The 22,630-nt window shown below is 38.2% G+C and overlaps 1 protein-coding gene across 1 annotated transcript in view; it reads right to left on the reverse strand.

Moving 5' to 3' along the window:
- Positions 1 to 22,630, reverse strand: part of GPR158 (G protein-coupled receptor 158) — a 400,375-nt gene that overhangs the window by 107,583 nt on the left and 270,162 nt on the right. The window contains exon 5 of the mRNA XM_032144948.2: positions 21,782 to 21,850. Coding sequence (XP_032000839.1) covers positions 21,782 to 21,850 — 69 coding nt within the window. The remainder of the gene's footprint in view (positions 1 to 21,781; positions 21,851 to 22,630) is intronic.

Genomic DNA, 22,630 nt, shown 5'->3' on the forward strand with positions numbered 1-22,630 from the left:
ATGAAGCTTAGAGTAAAATCATAGTTTTTTTCCTTTTTTTCATGAACTTTAGCACACTATACTTAGTGTGCCTACACTATAGCTTAAAATAACTTTCAAAGATTTTTGAGCCACTGAAATTAGTGCACCCTAAAAAAGAATAGAGCTGTTATCAGAAAAAAACAATATATGAAAATCCATCTTAGGTGAATCCCTCTTTAGTAGTCATATAATAGCCTCATAGATTAAATAAGCACTTTCTTTCATGTCTGAATCACATCTATTACATAATTACTTTCCTTCCAAGCAAGTGAAAGAAAGAACAAGAAGGAAGAGCTATATAAAGATTATAATTAATAATTGATAGGCAGTTTTCCACAAAACGAAGCCTGTATTGTGAGTTACATAATCAGTACCTCAGCAACCTCAGTTTTCTTCTCAAAAGTAAGGGCTAGGAAGAATCAGAGATGAGACTTCTTTGTCTTTTTTTCGTTTCACAAAGATAACATATATGCATTGTGAAAATGTAGAAATACAAATAAGCAACTTGAAGAAAACAAAAGCCACATGTATAGCAGAGATAGAGTTTTCACAATATACATAATTCTCTTTTCCTTTATGAAAAGAATCCCAGTTTTTCAGTTGGGCCCATGGCTCCCCTACATAAATGACTATTTCCTGGCCTCCCTTGAAGTTAAGCGTGACCTTGTGATTAAATTCTGACTAATGAGGTTAAATGGAAGAGAAGTATAATATTCTTTCTCCATGTCCCCTTTCCTGCTGCCTCTTCAATGGATAAAGATGCAATGGTTGGACACGGTAGAGGGAATGGAAGTCACTCAGGATCCCTAGCACTTTGAAACACCATTAGCTTTGGACTGTCCACTTCCATACTTCTTTTATGAGAGAAAGAAAGCTTAGCCTTTTAAAGCTTCTCTTCCTATGTTCCTTGGTACTCGCAGCCGATCCTAATGCTAAGGTATTCTAATACTTCCATTTAATAATTTTTATTACCTACCTTTCGAGCTTTTAAATGCTCACAGTTATGTGCTCTTTTTTATTTTTAGGTTAATTGGTTAGTTTATTTAATTTACATTGGAAACTCATGGAGTATACAGCTTCCTTAATCTAAAGGCAATTTTATTCATCTGAACTGCAGTACATAGGTGTCAGAAGAAAAATGCTTTTCCTTTTTCTTGTCAAAACTTTCAACTTCAGGGGCAGCAAAATCAAACAATATACTGAAAGCTCAGGCCTTAATTTACTCTATATGAATAAAATGGGTCTGCATGCATAAAGTCATTTACTCTCCCAGGATACTTTTATTATTTTCAACTTACGGATAAGGAAGTGGAGGTCCAAAGAGGTGAAATCATTAACCCAAGGTCACAAAGCTCGTAAGAGGCAGTTATAGTCTGGCTCCACTGTCCACACTCTTAAACTCTACACTGTGATTGTGAAAACTAGAATACAAAGGCACATTCCTAGTTGGGACAGCCGCTATGCCACTGCAACAGATGGCTGGCATTGTGGGAATGAGGGCCTGGTATTTACGGCCAAGGAGGAAAATGGCCTTTTTATGTGAATTTTCCTAATTTTTAAATGATGTTGCCAACAATTTACAGAAAAATAAATTAGTCCTCGTACAGAAGTGCAAATTTCTCCAAAGCACAGATTCCTGGTATAAGCTATACAACAGGAGGGTTTTTTTTTTTTTTTTTTTTTTTTTTTTGTCTTGTAGGCTGCTTACATTGAAAATACGGCTTTGGATATTAGAATGTCTCAGAGACTTGTGGTGGCTCTGATTAAATCAGGATCACCTGATGAGCATGTTGAATTTGAATGTTATGACTGGTGTGGCAAGCAGAATAACAGCACCCACAGATATCCACCTCTTAATTCCAGGAACCTGTGAATCTGTTATATCATGATTCCCATTTAAAAGGGGGATGAAAGAAAGGGTTACTAACATACCAAGAGGGACTAGCCTAACATGAAAGTACAGACATTCACTTTATTTGCTATATGAATTCTCCCCCTTTTCCAAGATATTAACAGAAAATTCCCATTTATCTAGAAATAAACCAAATGGAAAGCTCAAAAAATAGAAAATTCTCATTTATCTATTTTTTATTTCACTTTCCTGGTAATTCATATTTATTGTATTTTACCAAAAAAAAAGATCTATCATAGTTAGAACAAACAAAACAAACAAAACAAACAAGTAGAGAGCAACCATTCCTTTACCACACATAGTTTGAAAAGCTACGGCAGATGGCTTGCAGAGTGCGGTTCAAGGACCATGGACCAACAGCATCAGCATCCCTCCAGAACTTTGTAAGAATGCAAATTCTCCAACTTTGTCTTAGACTGACTGGATAAGAAACTTGGGGGTAAGGTCCAAAAAACCACATTAGCAATTCTGGGTGATGCTTACACTTGCTGAGGATATGCACTTCATCGACTAATACATTTGGTGTTGGATAAGGGTTAGTTGATAAAGGGGCATATCCTTAAGCATTCTGCATTCATAAAATCATTTAGTCTCCCATGATGCTTTCATTACTTTCATTTTACAGATGAAGAAATAGAGGTCCAAAGAGGTTAACTAACCCAAAGTCACACAGCTAGTGAGGGCCAGTTAAATCTGGCTCCACAGTCCATGCTCCTAACTGCTATACTGTAAAGCTCAAGACTTATCTGAACACAGATAAGTAAGAATTATTTAAAGTAGATACTGGTTACAGACATAAAAGAATGAAGAAGGTCAAAGTTGAAAGTAGGGTTTGAATTAGGATGTCATCTGAATATGTCTATTTTTGAATTAATCATGTTTATACGATCCCTGCCTTAGCCCATTTGGACTGCTCTAACAAAATGCCACAAATTGGGTAGCTTAAAAACAACAGAAATTTATTTCTCCAAGTCCTGGAGGCTGGGAAGATCAAGGCATCCATAGATTTGGTGTCTAGCAAGGGCTCGCTTCCTCAGAGATAGCTTTCTTCTCACGCTAACCATGGTGGAAAAAGTGAAGAGTCTCTTTCAGGCCTCTTTTAAAAGGGCACTAATCCCATTCATAAGGGCCCCCACCATCATGCCTTAATCACCTCCAAAGGCTTACCTTGTAGTAGCACGATCTTGGGGGTTAGGTTTTCAACATGAATTTTGGGAGGACAGAAATATTCAGATCATAACAAATCCCAAAGCCTAGTGATAGCATTGAAAATAAATCTCAATTTGGAATACTCAAGGATAGACAAATCATACAGACTATACATATCTAATCACAAATAACATTTACTTTAGATAATTTATATGAAGTATTTTTAAAGATCTGTCAATAGTGATATTTTCACAGAATACCATGTATTTTCTTCATATTTCAGCAACTATAACATGAAGTCATTCATATAAAATAATGACAGTTTTAGATAAATGTGTAACTAAACTAAACACATAAATCAAGACACTTTTCTGATAAATTCTGGAAAAGCATCTTGTTTTTTCTCCTAAAAGTTCACATTGCCCTTTCTAATTTTAGCTATAGATCCAAATGCTCCCTTCAATCTCACGTTTACATGGCTCTGGATCTTTTTAGGGTGGGTTTTTATTTATATGATTCTATTTAAGTATGATGTCTTTATATTTCTCTTCTTTTGCTATTTTCTTTAAATAATATATCTACTTTATTGAACTGTGACTCTTTAGAGACATTATGTAGCCCTTGACACTTAAAGTATGATTTACACCTTGTCAAAATGTCATCTACTTGTCATTTAAAAAAATACTTGCAACCATTTTCAGTGTACTTCTAAGCCTTTTACAATTTTTTCCAATATCTTTGAAGATAAACTATTTCTCAGGACACATTGCTGAACTCTAACAACTATTTTTTGCTTTCTATAGCTATTTTCTTAATTATATTTCAAACATCTCTAGGTATTTCGTACCTTCTTAGGTCAGATTGTTCACCTATAAGACCACAGAGATAAACGTGGACATCACAGTGTTAGTTGTCTGCTAATACAGATGACTGACAATTCTGAGAACGTTTCCTAGAGACTGTTAAAATTCTCTAAAATTGCATTTACATATAATACATAATATCTAAAGTATAGATTTGTTAGCCTTTTAATTAACTGAAAAACTGCTTATCAGACTCCAGAAATTAATAATTACTTATGTGTCCTGGACCTGCATGGGAAAATTTGAGAAGCATTTTTGTATTCAAGGAAGAAACAGTACCTACTGGAAGAGATAGAAAGAGCCCCTGCCATGTTTTGCCCATGAGCAAAGACATTAACTATAGAAAGAGAATTAGAAATGAACTGATACTTTACCCTTTTCAGAATTTTCTTTCTACACAGCTAAAACACTCCAGCTATGACATTGCTGCAGAGACAAAATTTCGTATCTTTCGACTCAAACTGTCTCACTGTCAAGTTTTCTATCATGCTAGAGCCAGCATCTTCTCGTTTGTTCCCATGAAGGCAATCTCAGGATCATTGATGATGTTCTTAGTCTACTGCCAAATTGTGTCATTTCTGCCTTCACATCACCACTGAATCTGTTTCCATTTGGTCTGACTGGAAATTCTCTGCAATGATGGTGGTTTATTCTCATTTTTAATGTTACAAGTTTTGAGTTAACCTTTCCTTGCTTATTCTAAAATAATGAGTTCCTTAACTTCCTTTCACTGAGAAGTGACATTTGAGCAAAGATTTAAAGAAGATGAGAATGTGAGCCATGGAGATACGTGGGCTAAGAGTGCTCTAGGAAGAGGAAGCAGACAATGCCAAGGCTGCAGGGTGTGTGTGCCAGGCATGTTCAAGGAAGAGCAAACAGAACAGAATTGCTGTGGCAGAGGGAACAGAGCACAGGGGGTAGGGCTTTAGGTGGGAGAAGTTAAGAACAGCCAGATTACGTCGAATGTTATAGGTTAGAATTCTGGTCTCTTTATTATCGGTCTTTTCTATAAGCCCATAGGGAAATTAGAGATAAAGATTTAGAGAGACACAAAGATAAAAACAGAGATGCCAAGCTATACATTTATATTCTGCGTGCTGCATGTGTATAATTGCTTTAGTTAAAATTATATTGAAATTCAACAAACTTTTTAAGTGCTGTGATGGAAATAGATGCAGCAGACGTGGTCCTGGTCCTGAAAGATTTACAATTAAAAAAATCTGATTACAACTTAAAACATCAAAAAGAAATTTTAAAAGGTACAAGAATTTGTTATTAATAATACAAGAGAAGAGCCACACTCCATATGTTAATCTATGAAGAAATGTCTGGAAAATGTTCATTATTTAACAAATATTTTTTAAGCATCCAGTATGTATTAGGCACTGTTCCAGGTGCTGAAAAACAGCAGTGGATTCAAATTTTTGTCTTGAGAATTTAAATTCTCGGGTGAGGTGAGGAGAACAGAAAATAAATAAATAAGTACATGTAAGAAATAAAGATAATAAAGTAACACAGCATGTAAAAAATGATCGATTCTATGCAACAAGAGCAGGATGAGAGAGATCAGAAGTACTGTGAGGGGTGGGGCAGGCTGCAATTTAAAGTTGGGTAGTTGGGGTGAGCTTCATCAAGAAGAATATATTTTAGCAAAGACATGAAAGCGAGGAGGAAGCAAGTTCCAGATGAAAGCAATACTCAGTGCAAGCGCTTTGAGGTGGGAGTGTGCCTGGTCTTTCTGAGAACAATGAAGAGTCCAGTGTTACTGGAAAAGATGAGCAGGGTGAAGAGACAGTGTTACAGGAGCAGATCACGAAGGCCTTTTCCGTCTCTAGGTTTCATTCTGAATGAAATAGGGAGCTAATGCAGGGTTTTGAGCAGGGGTAGCACTATCTGACTTAAGTTTAAAAAAGGATTTCTTGCTACTGTGTTGAAAACAGACTATAATAGGCCAAGAGTGGAGAACAGGGAGACTAGTTAAAGGGTTGTTTTAATAACCTAACACTCAATGATGGTGATTCAGGCAGGAGTGATAACAGTGAAGGTAATATGAAATGGTTAGGTTATTGATATGTTTTGAAGGTTGAACTAAGAGGACTTCTTGATGAGTTGGATATGTGACATGAGAGACAGAAGGAAGTCAAGATGACTCCAAGATTTTGTCCTGAGAAACAGAAAAAAAAATTGAATTGTTAGCAGCTGGAATTGGGGAACTTGCTGGAAGAGCAGGTTTGGTGGTGGTGGTGGGATTAGAAGTTAAGTTTCAGATGAATTAACTGCAATGTCTATAAGACAGCATGTAGAGATTTTGAATAGATACACGCACATACAAGTCTGGAATTCAAAAAAGAGATTTGAGCTGGAGATATAAATTTGGGTGGTGTTGGCACGCAGAGTATATTAAGCTGTGAGAATGGATGAGATCATAAGGGAAAAGAGAAAAGACCCAAGAACTGAGTTATAGCTGTACCAAAAGGAAGGGAGACAGAGAGTTCTTACATGCCTACTTCAGAGTTCAGCAGGAAGCCTTGTTCCAGTCCTGAAACCGCAATCTGTTCATTAGATAATTGAATTTTAAGCCAAGCACAGTGGTTCATGCCTGTAATCTCAGTTTTTTGGGAGGCTGAGGTGAGAGGATTACATAAGGCCGGGGGTTCAAGACCAGCCTGGCCAATATAGCGAGACTTCATCTCTAAAAAAATTTTAAAAGTAGCCAGGCATGGTGGCATACACCTACAGTCCCAGCTAGTTAATAGTCTGAGGTGGGAGGATCGCTTAAGCCCAGAAGTCTGAGGGTGCAGGGAGCTATGATCACGCCGCTGTGCTCCAGCCTGGGCAATGGAGTGAGACCCTGTCTCTTAAAAAAAAAAAAGAATAGAATTTTAGGGCATGAAAGGCCAAAGCAGAACTAGGGAATTTTCTGGTAGAAACAGCATCATCCCAGATTGGTGGCAGATTTAGAGACACGTCATCTTTGTTGATGTACCTGTGTGGCACACTAGCTAAAAAAGACAGCCAGAGCTAAGGTATGGTCAAGCAGGAAGGCAAAGCACCAGATGATAACACAGCCTGAAAATCTGAGGCCCCATGTGATTTCAAACTGATGGGGTAGCCTCAGTCTCTTCCCCTCCGCCCAGTCCTGTACATGACTATGTATAAAACAGACACCCTAAAAACCTGCCTCATTCAAAAATCAAAAATAGAAAATCAAAACCACAATAAGCTACCAATTCACACTCAAATGGATGGCTACTATAAAAATATGAAATGGAAAATAACAAGTCTTGGTGTGGATATGGAGAAGTTGGAACACTCTGCATTGCTGGTGGGAAGGAAAATGGTGCAGCCACTTTGGAAAAGAGTTTGGCGATTTCTCAAAAAGTTAAACATAGATTTACCATATGATGCAGCAATTCCACTTCTAGGCATAGATCCAAAAAATTGAAATCAGGGATTCAAACAGATACTTGTACACTAATGTTCATAGCAGCATGCAGTAAATTCCTATAATTTGATGTTGCCTCAGCATGAATTGTGAATATAGGTTCAACTTTCTCACACATGGAACAGGGCCCAGTTATCCTTGACACAATTTCTAGCTCCCTGACCTCTCCTAGTTCCTTAAGGTGGTCAATCCAGATATCTGGTTTATACATCACCTCCTGATGATCATCTTCTTGGGACATATACTTGACTCTTATTTGACTCATCTCACTGACCCCCAGAATCCACATAAATGCAGAAACTGCAGCTTGGCGTGCAGCGGCCACACCGTGACACTGTGGAATGCATGCCTGCTTGCTTTAAACCCACCAACTGGAACTCCCAATAGGAAACCTACTTGGGTGACACTCTGTATCCCAGTAAAGGTCTCAGTCCATAGGTCTGTCTCTGTCTGGCTCCCCACCTGCTGGTTGAGCTCATCATCCCTGTGACCTTTCCCTCAGCTCTTCCTGGTACCCCTAATCACTCATGAACCTGTAAGTAATAAACCACTTCTGTGTTATTTATTTTGCTGTGTTGCCTCCTATGTATCTGACTGACTGACACACTTGAGCCCAATTTTTCTCCTGACTGAGGTTCTTCCAGAGAGTGGCCATCTTGGCAGAAATAAACTCAGACAAGAGCCACGAAGGTGTCTTCCAGTATTAATACCTGATGAAAGGGACACCTGGTCACAGGCTGGACACTCAGGCAGCAGGCTGTCCACCAGGATAAAAGAGTATCTCCTGAAAGGCACATGGTAAACATCTACGACAATCCCAATACAGAGAAATACAACAAGCATTATTCACAACAGCCCAAAGGTGAAAACAACCTAAGTGTCCAGCGACGGATGAATCAACAAAATGTGGTATATATCTATAATAAAATATTATTAAGCCATATAAAGGAATGAAATTCAGATACATGCTACAAGATAAATAAAGCTTGAGAACACTATGGCAAATGAAATAAGCCAGGGACAAAAGAATGAACGTTGTGTGATTCTGCTCATGTGAAGGGCCTGGAAAAGGCAGTATCATAGAAGCAAAGTATACCAGATGTTCAAAGGCTGGGGGAAGAGGGAATGGGAAGTTATTGTTTAATGAATACAGAGTTTTAGTTTGGGATGTTGAAAAAGTTTTGGAAATAGATAATAGCAATGGCCGCACAACACTGTGAATGTATCTAAAGCCACCGAATTGTGCATTTAAAATAGTTACAGTGGTAAGTTTTATGTTATGTGTATTTTACCATAATGCAAAAGAATGGTTATAATAAAAATGAACAAAAATCAGAGAATCACCATGGCAGACTCTTTGCTTAAATATTGGTGGGAAGGGGGCAGATAAGGAATGTTAACAAAAGGGATATTATCAAATAAAACAGATAAAGATTCAAGTAGGTAATTCTCATGGCCTCAAAGAAATTATACAAAACATGTTCCTTCTGACAAATAAACTCAAAGAAAAAGATACTAGAGAGTAAAGAAGACATAAGAAAAACAAAGAGATAAAATGGCTCCAAGAAAGCAGGGATGTAGAGGAGACAAATGAAAACAAAACAAAAACATTGGAGAGGTCACAGAAATATCAGAATCGACTCATGCACGATAAACATAACTGAAATTGCTGTAAAGGTCATAGAATAAAGACTTGAGGAAACCACACAAAATAAAATGGAAAAGGACAAAGATATACAAATGACTAGAAAGATTAGAGATAAATGTGATGTACCCATAACTTATGTATCATGAAGAAGAGGAGAAATGTTAACAGAAAAAAATTAAAGATAAATTTTTTTTAATCTAGAAATAAAAGAGGTCTTAAATCTATATATTGAAAGGGAATATCATGATTGAAATAAAATGATAAAGAACAATAAATTCAGGCCAGGCGTGGTGGCTCATACCTGTAATCCCAGCACTATGAGAGGCCAAGGTGGGTGGATCAGTTCGAGACCAGCCTGGCCAACATGGTGAAACCTCGTCTCTATTAAAAATACAAAAACTAGCAGGGTGAGGTGGCAGGTGCCTGTAATCTCAGCTACTTGGGAGGGTGAGGCAGGAGAATCGTTGGAATCCAGGAGGTGGAGGTTGCAGTGAGCCACGATCGCACCACTGCACTCCAGCCTGACTAAAAAATGACTTTTATTGGCATCTGGAGAGAAATATCAGGTCATCTACAGGAGAAAGAAATCAGGCTGTCTTCAGGACCCAATAACATTCAGCCACTAGATACAAAGAAAGGACGAAAGGAACTGTATTTGAGTTCAATTTCTTAGCTGTCATAGCTGGAGTCAAGTGATACTATCTAAAGTCAAAACATATAGCTAAAAAAAAAATAATTAGTCCAATCTTTTAAATGTATTACAATTTTTTGAACTTTAGAAAGATCTTTTAGAACCAATAATGCTTATCGTAAAATACATCAATCTAAAAATCAGTAATATCTGGGTTTTGTTAAACTAATAAAGATCCCAATAGTATCTTTTATAAAATCTCATAGATTAATCCACCATCCATCCATTTCTTTCTCCCCTCTCTCTCTCTCTCTACACACACACACACACACACACACATACACACACACACACATATATACACATGCATTATATATTTCATCTATTTCTATTTCTATATGTATCTACACATCTGTCTCATATAATTAAATGTACACAATGACTATTTCTGGATGATAATGACTTTGGTTGATCTTTTACCTTGTTCATTGTGTTCTTTAATTTTGTTCTACTTTGTTAATAATGAGGGATTATTATATTTTACTAAAGCAACAAGGTATTTTTCAAGAGGCATTTTCTAATTGGTGTTTATTGTAGTAAAGATGATAACCTGTTGCTTTTCACTGACAAACTAAAGCCAAGATTCCAACTCTTAATTTTTTAAGGCTCTCTAAGTTTATTAAAACTCTTTCAACTAAAGGAAGATTATTGGTTAGTTCCTCATACATCACTGATTGGAGTAAGGCTCTTAACCATATATCTGAGAATATGCACACTGGGCAGCCTCCATGCCTTTACATGTTGACAGCCACTCCCACCAATGATCAGACTTCTCTCTGATGGGTTGAGTACAGAAGAGAAGACAAGCGAAGTGGATAAATGGAACTACACAGAACTTCTGGGCATCTATGGCTATTTCTTCTATTTCTCTAACCTATGCTATAGAAGAGAACAAAGTGTCTTGGCATCCCATCCTTCAAGCTCCCTGAAAAGTCCAGATCTCTCATGTCTTTTGCTTTCTATATGAGCCAGTATTCCTGAAATCCTCCAACAGTTTGGGGATTAAAAGTCTACTATTCCCATACTTTCCGAGCTATGTTGACATAAAATGGCTATCCCCATACTATTGTGTTCCCAATAGTAATGTTATGTTCATAAGTATTTAACTTTATTTCCAATCTCTTTTTTTTTTTTCTCTTGTATCAATCCAAATGGCTCTAAAGGACACCAAGTGAAATGGATTCTACGTTTCAGCTTAAAAACCATAGTTTACTTGTAAAGTTGGGGGAACTTTCTGTTGTCTGTCATGGAAGTCAATCTGTCACAGAAGTGAACTGCCACCATTCTGCCCTAAAAAGAACCAGGGCTCTTTGGAGAAAAGGCGGATTGCATGGTTGAGGGAGTGAAGTATAAAATGAGTTTGGAACATTCTGTTGCATTAGAACATAGGAAAGTGCTCAAAGAATGATAGGGTCATATCAAAAGGTTACAGGAGCCAGCCTAAAGGGGTTCTCCCTGCCAAATCTAAAGTAATTTTAGCAATGAAAATAAACAATAATAGTAATGGATTAAAACTTGGGTGCTTTAGCTATATTCTCATTGTCTCATTCGCCCTCTCCACTTTCAACTCCCTCCTTCATATCCCTTCCTTTAAGCTGTAATCATGGGATCAAATTCTCTTGTTTTTCTTCTGCTTCAGGGCAATACCTATGCTCTGGATGGGTTTTTTCTACATTGGAAAAAATTGGAGTTAAAAAAAGTCTTAATTTTTAGTTTAAGGTTTTGGGGTGATCATTGAAGATAACAATCTCTTAATTGACATAGGTTCTACGCCACTAAAACCAACCTGATGTTAGGTTGGAATATAAAATTGTCTTTTTTATACGTAAGATAATTGAATATCAGAAACTTCAGATGGCTCAGTAACACGGTCCATCCAAGCTCCTCGGGAACTTACACTGAGTCTTAGAACCAAACCCTGAGCCATTATGAATTGATTCCCGGTTTCAGTCATCCTCTGTGCCTTTTGTTTCCTAATGAAGAAGGGTGACTGGAGATGGGGTACAACATGGGCCTTCCCAGCCTCCTGTTTGATGTCATTTGAATATCACATTCATATCCTCTGTGAGAAGTACTGCCATGCAGGGAAAAGAACGGCAGACCAGAAGTTAAGAGAACGGATTTAATTCTTGGCTTTCTCATTATCCAGCTGAAAAAAAAGGTGGATGAATCTGAATCATAATCGCTCTCAGCCTCTCTTCTTGCATTTGCAAAATAAAGAGGCTAGAGAAAGACTGAGTTGTATATGGTGTCCATTCTAGTTCCAATACTTTGCAACTCTTCTTATAAGACCGGGGTAGGGAGGAACAACCTGAACATAAGTATTACTTACATATGCATTGGAGTCCTTTACAGGAAGACATATCTACCAATCAGATAAAGTAACTAAGGTTAGAGGGGAAAGAAAAAAAAACCCTTATTAAATGAAACTGATGGTTTAGTCAAGGCAGAATAAACTTCTAGATTTTAAATTACAAAGAATGTGCTTTACTAATCCATAAAATGTCTTTTTAAATGTAATTTAGCAAAAAATACACTTTAGTTTTTTATTAAAATTCTCTTTTCTTTCTTTTATAAATTATACAAAAGTTGCTAGGTGATTATGAATAGTGATCACTTGTTCACAAATGTACGGACTTCAAATCATGCGTCTCTTTTGAGAATCTGTAAGAAAACGTTTGAATGCTTCAGCTCTCTGCTACCCAATATAACAATGCTAAATATAGTCAGATTTTGGTTTGTCCTCATCTGCACAATGATGATAATCTCTAATTTGGACTTTCCAATATAAGCATTGTTATGAAATCGTCTGTAGTCTAAGATTGCTTAGAAAAGGCAAAAATAACCTTAATTCTTGCAAATCTGAACAACAATATGCAGCATATAAAGAAGAAAAGGCTCATTGCATAACTCAGTAGAACAGTGAATATCCACAAAGCCTACTTCCATGGAGTTTGCTAGCCCTAAAAACAATTCTATTTTATTCAAGTATGCTTTTAAAAAAATTGTAACCTCCCAGTAGAACTTTCATGAACAATTCTAGTATAGTCCACACCAGGAACACAGAAAGTAGGTAAGGTATTTAACAAACAAGAAAGATATTAGTCACATTTATACCAACAAATTATTAGACTTTTTGGCTATATTTGGATACTTAGTCACTTTAACCACTGAATACAGGTCTTCCTTATAGCAACATTCTAGGCAAAAGTTATCAACTTGTTTCCATAAAACCAAATGAAGCCAACGAGTCCAGTCCAACAACCAGGTTATTCTTCGCCTTTGATCTCCTTTTCCCCTGATATCTTATGCTACATCCAAATCTTTATTAAATAACATGGTCCTTTCTATCTTCAGAGCATAAGCCCTAAATTAAAACCAAGGTACAAAGTTATTATCTCGAGCCACTACAAAAAGAATTTATGTTCTGAAAGATAAAATAGCTAGTTAAGCATGAAGTCAATAGGATGAGGTATCCTAATGTTTCTGTTGGGTGGAATTTGTTTGGTAAGCCTCCGTTTTTTTTTCCTTACAAGCATATTAGAATTATCATGAAGTACACAGTCTTTTTCTTTTAATGTGTCAGTTCTCTGTATCTGTTATCACCATAAGTACAGGTCAATCAGATATCTTTTAAAATTGAATCTCAGTCAAGGAAAGATTCCCTGGTAACTGCTTTTAACATTTGGTAACCTGACACTTGCTATTCTTTCAAATGTCATACTTTTCTAGAGTATTTCTATTTAAGAAGCTTTACAATTCTTCTACAGATTATAGGACTATGCTCGTTAATACAACCATTTGTTTTGAATAAGTATGAATATTAGAAGTCAAAATGAACTGAACTTCTGCTAAGTCCTAAAAATAACATGAGAAAGTGTTTTTATTGCCTAACTGCAGGTGCTAAATAAATATAAATAAGGGCCCTCATTCTTAGTCTTCCACAATCAAGCAGAGTCTTTGGAGGGTGCTTCAACAGGACAGTAGGCACTAGTTTAGGGTACATTTCTAAGTTCATCTAAGTATAACTTGTTCACTCATTGCGTGCCTATTTACTGTGCTTCTACTATGGTGACAGGCACTGGGCTAACTGCTGCAGATGCAGTGCTGAGCAAGACAGAAACGTGCCCTACTCTCATAGAATTTAATATCTGTGCAAGAGAATGACATTATCAAATAATTAGACTTTTGAATGTGTAATTACAAATTGAAACAGGTGTTGTCAAGAAAGAGCAGGATTCCATGAGAAGTTATTGCAAGGAATATGACTCAGATTAGGGGTCGAGGAAAGCATTTCTTAAAAACTGATACATATCTACAAATCTAGAAGATAACTATATGCTAATTAGCCTAAAGGATGGTAGAGTAGGGGTGAGGAAAAGGAAAGGAGGAAGATTCTTCAAAACCAAAAAAATGTAGGTGAAGAGGTCCTATCACAAGCGGTATCTTCGTTTCCTATAGCCACTATAAATAGTGTCATAAACTTAGTGGCTTTAAACAACATGGACTTATTATTTTACAGTTCTGGAGATCCTATGCCCAAAATGAGTCTTAAGGAACTAAAATCAAGGTGTTGCAGAACTGCCTTCCTTGTAGAGGGTCAAGGGAAGAACTTATTTACTAGACTTTTCCAGCCACTAGAGGCTGCCTGCATTCTTGGGCTTGCAACCTCCCTCATTTATCTTCAAAGTTGGCAATGCCAGCCAATCTTTTTCATCATGCCATCGATTTGGTTCTCTCTCTTCTGCTTCCCTCTTTTCACTTAGGATCCATGGTCACACCCAGATAATCCACGATAATCTCCCCATCTCAAAGTTTTTAACATAATCATATCAGCAAAGTCCATTTTTCCATGTAAGATAACATATCCAAACAGGTTCCAGGGATTAGGATTGTGGACATTGTTGGAAACCATTATTATGTCTACCGTGAAAGAGATCATGTTTTATTTGAGAACTGAAGTAAGGTCAGGGTGGTTGGAGAGCAGAAAGTGAGAAGAAAGGTAATATAAGATGAGGCTGGGGAGACGGGCAAAGACTATAAACACCTCTACACAAACAAATTAGAAAATCTAGAAGAAATGGATAAATTCCTGGATACATACACCCTCCTGAGACTAAACCAGGAAGAAGTTGAATCCCTGAATAGACCAATAACAGGCTCTGAAATTGAAGCGATAATTAATATCCTACCAACAAAAAAAGTCCAGGACCAGATGGATTCACAGCCGAATTCTACCAGAGGTACAAGGAGGAGCTGGTACCATTCCTTCGGAAACTATTCCAATCAATAGAAAAAGAGGGAATCCTCCCTAACTCATTTTATGAGGCCAGCATCATCCTGATACCAAAGCCTGGCAGAGACACAACAAAAAAAGGATTTTAGACCAATATCCCTGATGAACATGGATGCAAAAATCCTCAATAAAATACTGGCAAACCAAATCCAGCAGCACATCAAAAAGCTTATCCACCATGATCAAGTGGGCTTCATCCCTGGGATGCAAGGCTGGTTCAACATATGCAAAACAATAAACGTAATCCAGCATATAAACAGAACCAAAGACAAAAACCACATGATTATCTCAATAGATGGAGAAAAGGTCTTTGACAGAAATTCAACAGCCCTTCATTCTAAAAACTCTCAATAAATTAGGTATTGATGGGATGTATCTCAAAATAATAAGAGCTATTTATGACAAACCCACATACTGAATGGGCAAAAACTGGAAGCATTCCCTTTGAAAACTGGCACAAGACAGGGATGCCCTCTCTCACCACTCCTATTCAACATAGTGTTGGAAGTTCTGGCCAGGGCAATCAGGCAGGAGAAAGAAATAAAGGGTATTCAGTTACGAAAAGAGGAAGTCAAATTGTCCCTGTTTACAGATGACATGATTGTATATTTAGAAAACCCCACTGTCTCAACCCCAAATCTCCTTAAGCTGATAAGCAACTTCAGCAAAGTCTCAGGATACAAAATCAATGTGCAAAAATCACAAGCATTCTTATATACCAATAACAAACAGAGAGCCAAATCATGAGTGAACTCCCATTCACAATGCTTCAAAGAGAATAAAACACCTAGGAATCCAACTCACAAGGGATGTGAAGGACCTCTTCAAGGAGAAATACGAACCACTGCTCAATGAAATAAAAGAGGACACAAACAAATGGAAGAACATTCCATGCTCATGGATAGGAAGAATCAATATCATGAAAATGGCCATACTGCCCAAGGTATTTATCGATTCAATGCCATCCCCATCAAGCTACCAATGACTTTCTTCACAGAATTGGAAAAAACTACTTTAAAGTTCATATGGAACCAAAAAAGAGCCCACATTGCCAAGTCAATCCTAAACTAAAAGAACAAAGCTGGAGGCATCACACTACCTGACCTCAAACTATACTACAAGGCTACGGTAACCAAAACAGCATGGTACTGGTACCAAAACAGAGATATAGAACAATGGAACAGAACAGAGCCCTCAGAAATAATACCACACATCTACAACATCTGATCTTTGACAAACCTGACAAAAACAAGCAATGGGGAAAGGATTCCCTGTTTAATAAATGGTGCTGGGAAAACTGGCTAGCCATATGTAGAAAGCTGAAACTGGATCCCTTCCCTACACCTTATACAAAAGTTAATTCAAGATGGATTAAAGACTTAAATGTTAGACCTAAAACCATAAAAACCCTAGAAGAAAACCTAGGCAATACCATTCAGGACATAGGCATGGGCAAGGACTTCATGTCTAAAACACCAAAAGCAACGGCAACAAAAGCCAAAATTGACAAATGGGATCTAATTAAACTAAAGAGCTCCTGCACAGCAAAAGAAACTACCATCAGAGTGAACAGGCAACCTACAGAATGGGAGAACATTTTTGCAATCTACTCATCTGACAAAGGGCTAATATCCAGAATCTACAAAGAATGCAAACAAATTTACAAGAAAAAAAAACCCCATCAACAAGTGGGTGAAGGATATGAACAGACACTTCTCAAAAGAAGACATTTATGCAGCCAAAAGACACATGAAAAAATGCTCATCATCACTGGCCACCAGAGAAATGCAAATCAAAACCACAATGAGATACCATCTCACACCAGTTAGAATGGCGATCATTAAAAAGTCAGGAAACAACAGGTGCTGGAGAGGATGTGGAGAAATAGGAACACTTTGACACTGTTGGTGGGACTGTAAACTAGTTCAACCATTGTGGAAGACAGTGTGGTGATTCCTCAAGGATCTAGAACTAGAAATACCATTTGACCCAGCAATCCCATATTACTGGGTATATATGCAGAGGATTATAAATCATGCTGCTATAAAGACACATGCAGATGTACGTTTATTGAGGCACTATTCACAATAGCAAAGACTTGGAACCAACCCAAATGTCCATCAATGATAGACTGGATTAAGAAAATGTGGCACATATACAGCACGGAATACTATGCAGCCATAAAAAAGATGAGTTCATGTCCTTTATAAGAGCATAGATGAAGCTGGAAGCCATCATCCTCAGCAAACTATCACAAGGACAAAAACCAAACACCACATGTTCTCACTCATAGGTGGGAATTGAACAATGAGAACACTTGGACATAGGGCAGGGAACATCACACACCGGGGCCTGTCATGGGCTGGTGGGAGGGGCAAGGGATAGCATTAGGAGATATACCTAATATAAATGACAAGTTAATGGGTGCAGCACACCAACATGGCACACGTATACATATGTAACAATCCTGCACATTGTGCACATGTACCCTAGAACTTAAAATATAATAATAATTAAAAAAAAAGACATCAAAGAGGTAACAGACTAGATTTGACATTTTTAAATCCCTCTGGCTACTGGCTGGAAAATTGATTTTAAAATAGCAGAGGTTCAGAAAAAATGATAAAAGTAGCAAGAGACATTCAGATAATTAAAAATTTTCATCAGGTTACTGAGGTCATTTCAGACATTTCATTCTTTATTAGGTGATCTGATGACTTTGGTTAAATATCTGCCCTAGGGTTCTGTGGGAAAGATTAAATGTTACGATGCATGACACCCCATTTATACAGGAAGTGTACCAATAATAAACACTCGGTCTTTATACTGCTGCATTGCTTCTGTTACTAATTATTATGCATAACTCTATGCTAGAAAATTAGAAAACTTAAGTAATATGGATGACTTCATGAAAAAATTAATACTGACTGTCTTAGTCTGTTTGTGCTGCTGTAACAAAATACCTGAGACTGGGTAATTTACAAATAATAGAAATTTATTTCTCACAGTGTTGGAGGCTGAAAAATGCAAGATCAAAGGGTCAGCATTTGGTTTCTGGTGAGGGTCTTCTTGCTGTGTGGAAGGGAGAACAAAAACGGCCAAACTGCCTCCACCAAGCTCTTTTACATGTAAGGGCATTAACCCATACATAAGGGCTCTAAACACCTCCCAAAATACCCCACTTCTCAACACCATTGCATTGGAGATTAAGTTTCTAACACATAAATTTTGGAGTACACAGTCAGATCATAGCACTGATTCTATGTAAATATATCTCTATTTTAAGAATAAATAGAAAAATTAATTCAAGACCTGAATAAATAACACTCGATCTACACACTGAGTGCAGGAAAAGGATTAGAAAATGATGTTATATAGAGGGGCAGTGTCCAAATTACATTAAGCCTTAGTGGCCACAGGAAGGATTTTGGCTTTTACTCTAAGTAAAATGGGGAATCTTTGGGGAGTTTTGAGAAGAGGAGTGACATAGTCTAATTTTCATGTTAAAACTGGCTGACATTTTGAAAATAGATTCTAGGCGGCTAGCACGGAAGAAGAAAGACTAGAAAGAGAACATGGCAACAATCCAGGAGGGGTGGGTCACAGTTTAGACCAGGCGGTAGCAGTGAATGTGGGAGGAGTCATTAGATTCTTGCTGCATCTTTTTTTTTTTTTTTTTTGAGATGGAGTCTGGCTCTGTTGCCCAGGCTGGAATGCAGTGTCACAATCTCGGCTCACTGCAACCTCCACCTCCCAGGTTCACACCATTCTCCTGCCTCAGCCTCCCAAGTAGCTGGGACTACAGGCGCCCGCCACTGCACCCAGCTAATTTTTTGTATTTTCAGTAGAGATGGGGTTTCACCATGTTAGACAGGATGGTCTCTATCTCCTGACCTCGTGATCCACCCACCTTGGCCTCCCAAAGTGCTGGGATTACAGGTGTGAGCCACCAGGCCTGGCCGATTCTTGGTGTATCTTTAAAGGTTTTCTAATGTGAGAGAAAGAGTGGTATCAATAATGACTCCTAGGCTTTTGGCCTGAGTAACCAGAAGGATAGAGCTGCCATCAGTGGACACTGGAAGGCTGAATCTGAGGGACAGATCAGTGCCTCTGTTGAAAACATGATAGGGAATTCTGCTGGACATGCAAATGGAGTGGCTGCCTAAGCAGCTGAATATGATTTGGGAGCTCAGGAGAAAGGTTTGGGCTGGAGATATAAATCGGGCAGTCATTGGCATATAAATAGCACTTAAACTTTGAGGCTAGATGAGATCACCAAGTGAGAGTGTACATTAAGAAAAGCTACAAGAACTCAGTCTTGAGGCATTCAAGTATGAAGAAGTGGGAGTTACAATGAAGAATCAACAAAGCAGGCTGAGACGGAGCAGGGAGTGAGGTAAGACAAAAACCAAAAAGAATCTGGTGTCCCAGCAGCCCTACCTTTCCTTCTCTTAAACCCACTCCCCTTTCAGGTCTCTGCCGAGGGATATTTTACTCCCTAAACTTGATTAGGTATCTCTCCTAAGTGCCTCCACAGCATCCTGTCTTTACTGCTTTCTTAGTGTTTGTCACATTGTATTATCATTGTTTGCATTAACTCATCTCTTCCTCTACACCGTAAGCTTCTTGAAAGGAGAAATCAAGTTTGTCTTGCTCATAGGGTATTCCCAGAAATTAGCATAGTGCTTGGCACACAATAACCACTGAACGTAAGTTGACTGAGTTGAATTTGTAAAGTCAGTACTTATCTTCTGGTTTCAGACATGTTACTGGTATGCTAGCGTCCACTATGATTACCTAAGCCACTAGCACCATACATACATTTATTTCATCATGCTTACTTTACTATGTAACAATTGCAATTTTTCCAGCATTAATTGGTGTGTCTCATGGTTCTGATTCAGGTAGAGGAGAAGGAAGAAGGAAAGCGACACTTATTTGTACATATTACGCATACATACCAACTTTGCCTTTCATATGTAGTCACACTTAAGCATTTAACCTTCCTCACAAATTTGGGAAGAAAAGTATAATTAGCTCCATTTTATAAGAAAGAAACAAGGTTTAGGAATGTTGTAACTTGTCTAAGGTCATTCAAAGGGTAAAAACCAGGATTTAAATATCTGTAAAGCACTTGCGTTAGAGTAGGCAGATAGCCAGACATGAACAGGAGTGGGGAGCCCCTGAAAAAGGGAAGCCCAAAAGATTTGGCACCCCAGAGGTTGCATGATAGATATGAGCAGAGAGAGGGGAAGTACCTACGTAGAAAGGAACGCCCCCAAACACTCCTTAAGATGCCCAATGATCACTCATTCTGCAGTTAACCTGTCAGAATGTAGCTAGCTACACGCTGAGAAGAAGGAAAGAGGGCAAAGCAGAAATTCCTAAGAGATACGCAGGTGCAATAAGTACCGATTTAACCACGATACGACCTTCCTGGGATGGTGGTACGAAGCAATGCTGCCATTAGGCAGAATTCATATCTAATGCTAGGCAGCACATGTACATCAACAGACAGCAAGGGAGAATTCTACAAACCTGGCGCGGGAACTGGGTGGGGACTTGAGGCAGAAGTGGGAAACTAGTCAGAGACAAAGGCAGAGACTTGAGACACAGACAGGAACTTAAAGGGTCTGACATAATAAAATCAGCAATGCAGAACTCTTAGAGCTGCTGGCTCATCCTCTTTCAAGCAGCCTGCTTTGCCCCGTCTTTCCGAGTGTACTGTTCTCTGCTACTACTTTCCACCCAGACCAGCCCACTCTTCTCTTGATGTGCACTTTGAGGACCAAGCTCTGATTTTTTTTTTTATATTGCCCAAATTCCTATCTAAGGGGTCTGGGGAGTCATGTCCTACAAACCATAAATTCTCATTAGATAGGTTTTATTTAACCCTCTATCTCATGACTTACTTTCCAATCTGACTCTGGCGTAACAGTATGTGACAAAGAAGACAATCATAATATTTTTACCCCAAAACATGTTTCTGTGCCATATTTTGAAATGGTCCTGCAAAGCCGTCCTTTGTGGGGGCAAATTTTCCTCTGTAAAGAGTCTCTATTAACATAGCTAGATGTTTTTCTTCCAGGCCCTCCCAATCCTGAAGATACTAACTGAGTGGCTAGCACCTTTTAACAGTCTGAATAGGAGACATCTGTCATCTATCGTCCCTCAGGGTAGTCACTATGAGGCTTCAAAAGAACCTTGGTCTCCACAGTCTTTTATCTTAACCTGAACATTTCTTTACTATTGATCCCAGGTCTTTAGACAGATTCAACCAATTGTCAACCAGAAAATGTTTAAATTTACCTATAGTCTGCAAGTCCCCCACACTTCAAATTGTCCTGCCTTTCTGGACCAAACCAACATTTTGCTCGAACCTGATTGAAGTCTCATGCCTCCCTAAAATGTATAAAACCAAGCTGCACCCCAACCACCCTGGGCACATGCTCTCAGGACCTCCTGAGGGCTGTGTCAGGGGCCATGATCACTCATATTTAGCTCAGATTAAATCTCTTCAAATATTTTAGAGTTTAAGTCTTTTAATCAACAACTTCCTTCAATAAACCTTTGCTTACTTTACTAATTGTCTCTTGGCCAAATTCTTTCTTTCAAGTAAGACAAGAGCCAAGAACTCCACACTTCCTGGTAACACCAGGGTGTGTGTGTGTGTGTGTGTGTGTGTGTAAACAGTAGCTTTACAGTATGCAACATAAAATAAATTTCTACTTTAAAAACATAATTCTGTTAACTTACTGGAAAGTATAGGAGCAGAGATCCAAACAGGATCGTTTCCAACAGGATAAGGCCCGATGCCCGGATGCTCTGAAAAACAAAATAAAAACGTCATTACTAACTTACATTTCTAAGCCTGGAGAATTCATGCTACTGTGAAAATGCCACAATGCAGTAGGACAGCATTCTTTGGGGGAAATTAAATAAATTAATGAAAATTGGTTAGTATTCAGGTGGGTAAAAAACTAGAACATGCAAAAAGACTGATTATAAAGGTGATGATAGGCTTAATAATATCACCAGTGGCTTCATGAGATTCTGTTCTCTAAAATTTGTATCACTAAACAGTCTGAGCAGCTAAAAACATTATCTTGAAGATACTTTTGAGACGAGAAGTCTTCTCCCGATTGAAGGTCTTTTCTCGATCGAAGGGTTCGTGGTCTCATTGGCTTCAGGGAAAGAAGCCCTGGACCACAGTGGCGAGTGTTACAGCTTGATTAGAGAAACACACAGACCCAAAGAGTGTGCGGTGATAAGATTTATTAAAGTGAAAGTGAAAGTGAAGCTTCCACACTGCGGAAGGGGACCCGGAAGGGTTGCTGTTTCTGGCTTGGGTGTCTTATGCTTATATCCCCTTATGACCCCTCCCCTTTTCCTTTTTCTGTCCTATAGAATTAGCTTATTTTCTATCTACCTGTGAGTTGGTGGCCCTGATTGGTTAAAAACATCAGGCTGCAGCTAGAGCTTAAACTCCCCTTTGATTGGTTGAAGTTTCAATCCCTTAGCTTGCAGCTATTTTGGCTTAGGGGAAAGTCCCCTTAAGGAAGTCCCTATTGACCCAGGAAGAACAGCCAACTTAGCCACTTAGTC

Source organism: Hylobates moloch, unplaced genomic scaffold, assembly GCF_009828535.3.
Source record: "Hylobates moloch isolate HMO894 unplaced genomic scaffold, HMol_V3 SCAFFOLD_3, whole genome shotgun sequence".
Classification (NCBI taxonomy): Eukaryota; Metazoa; Chordata; class Mammalia; order Primates; family Hylobatidae; genus Hylobates; species Hylobates moloch.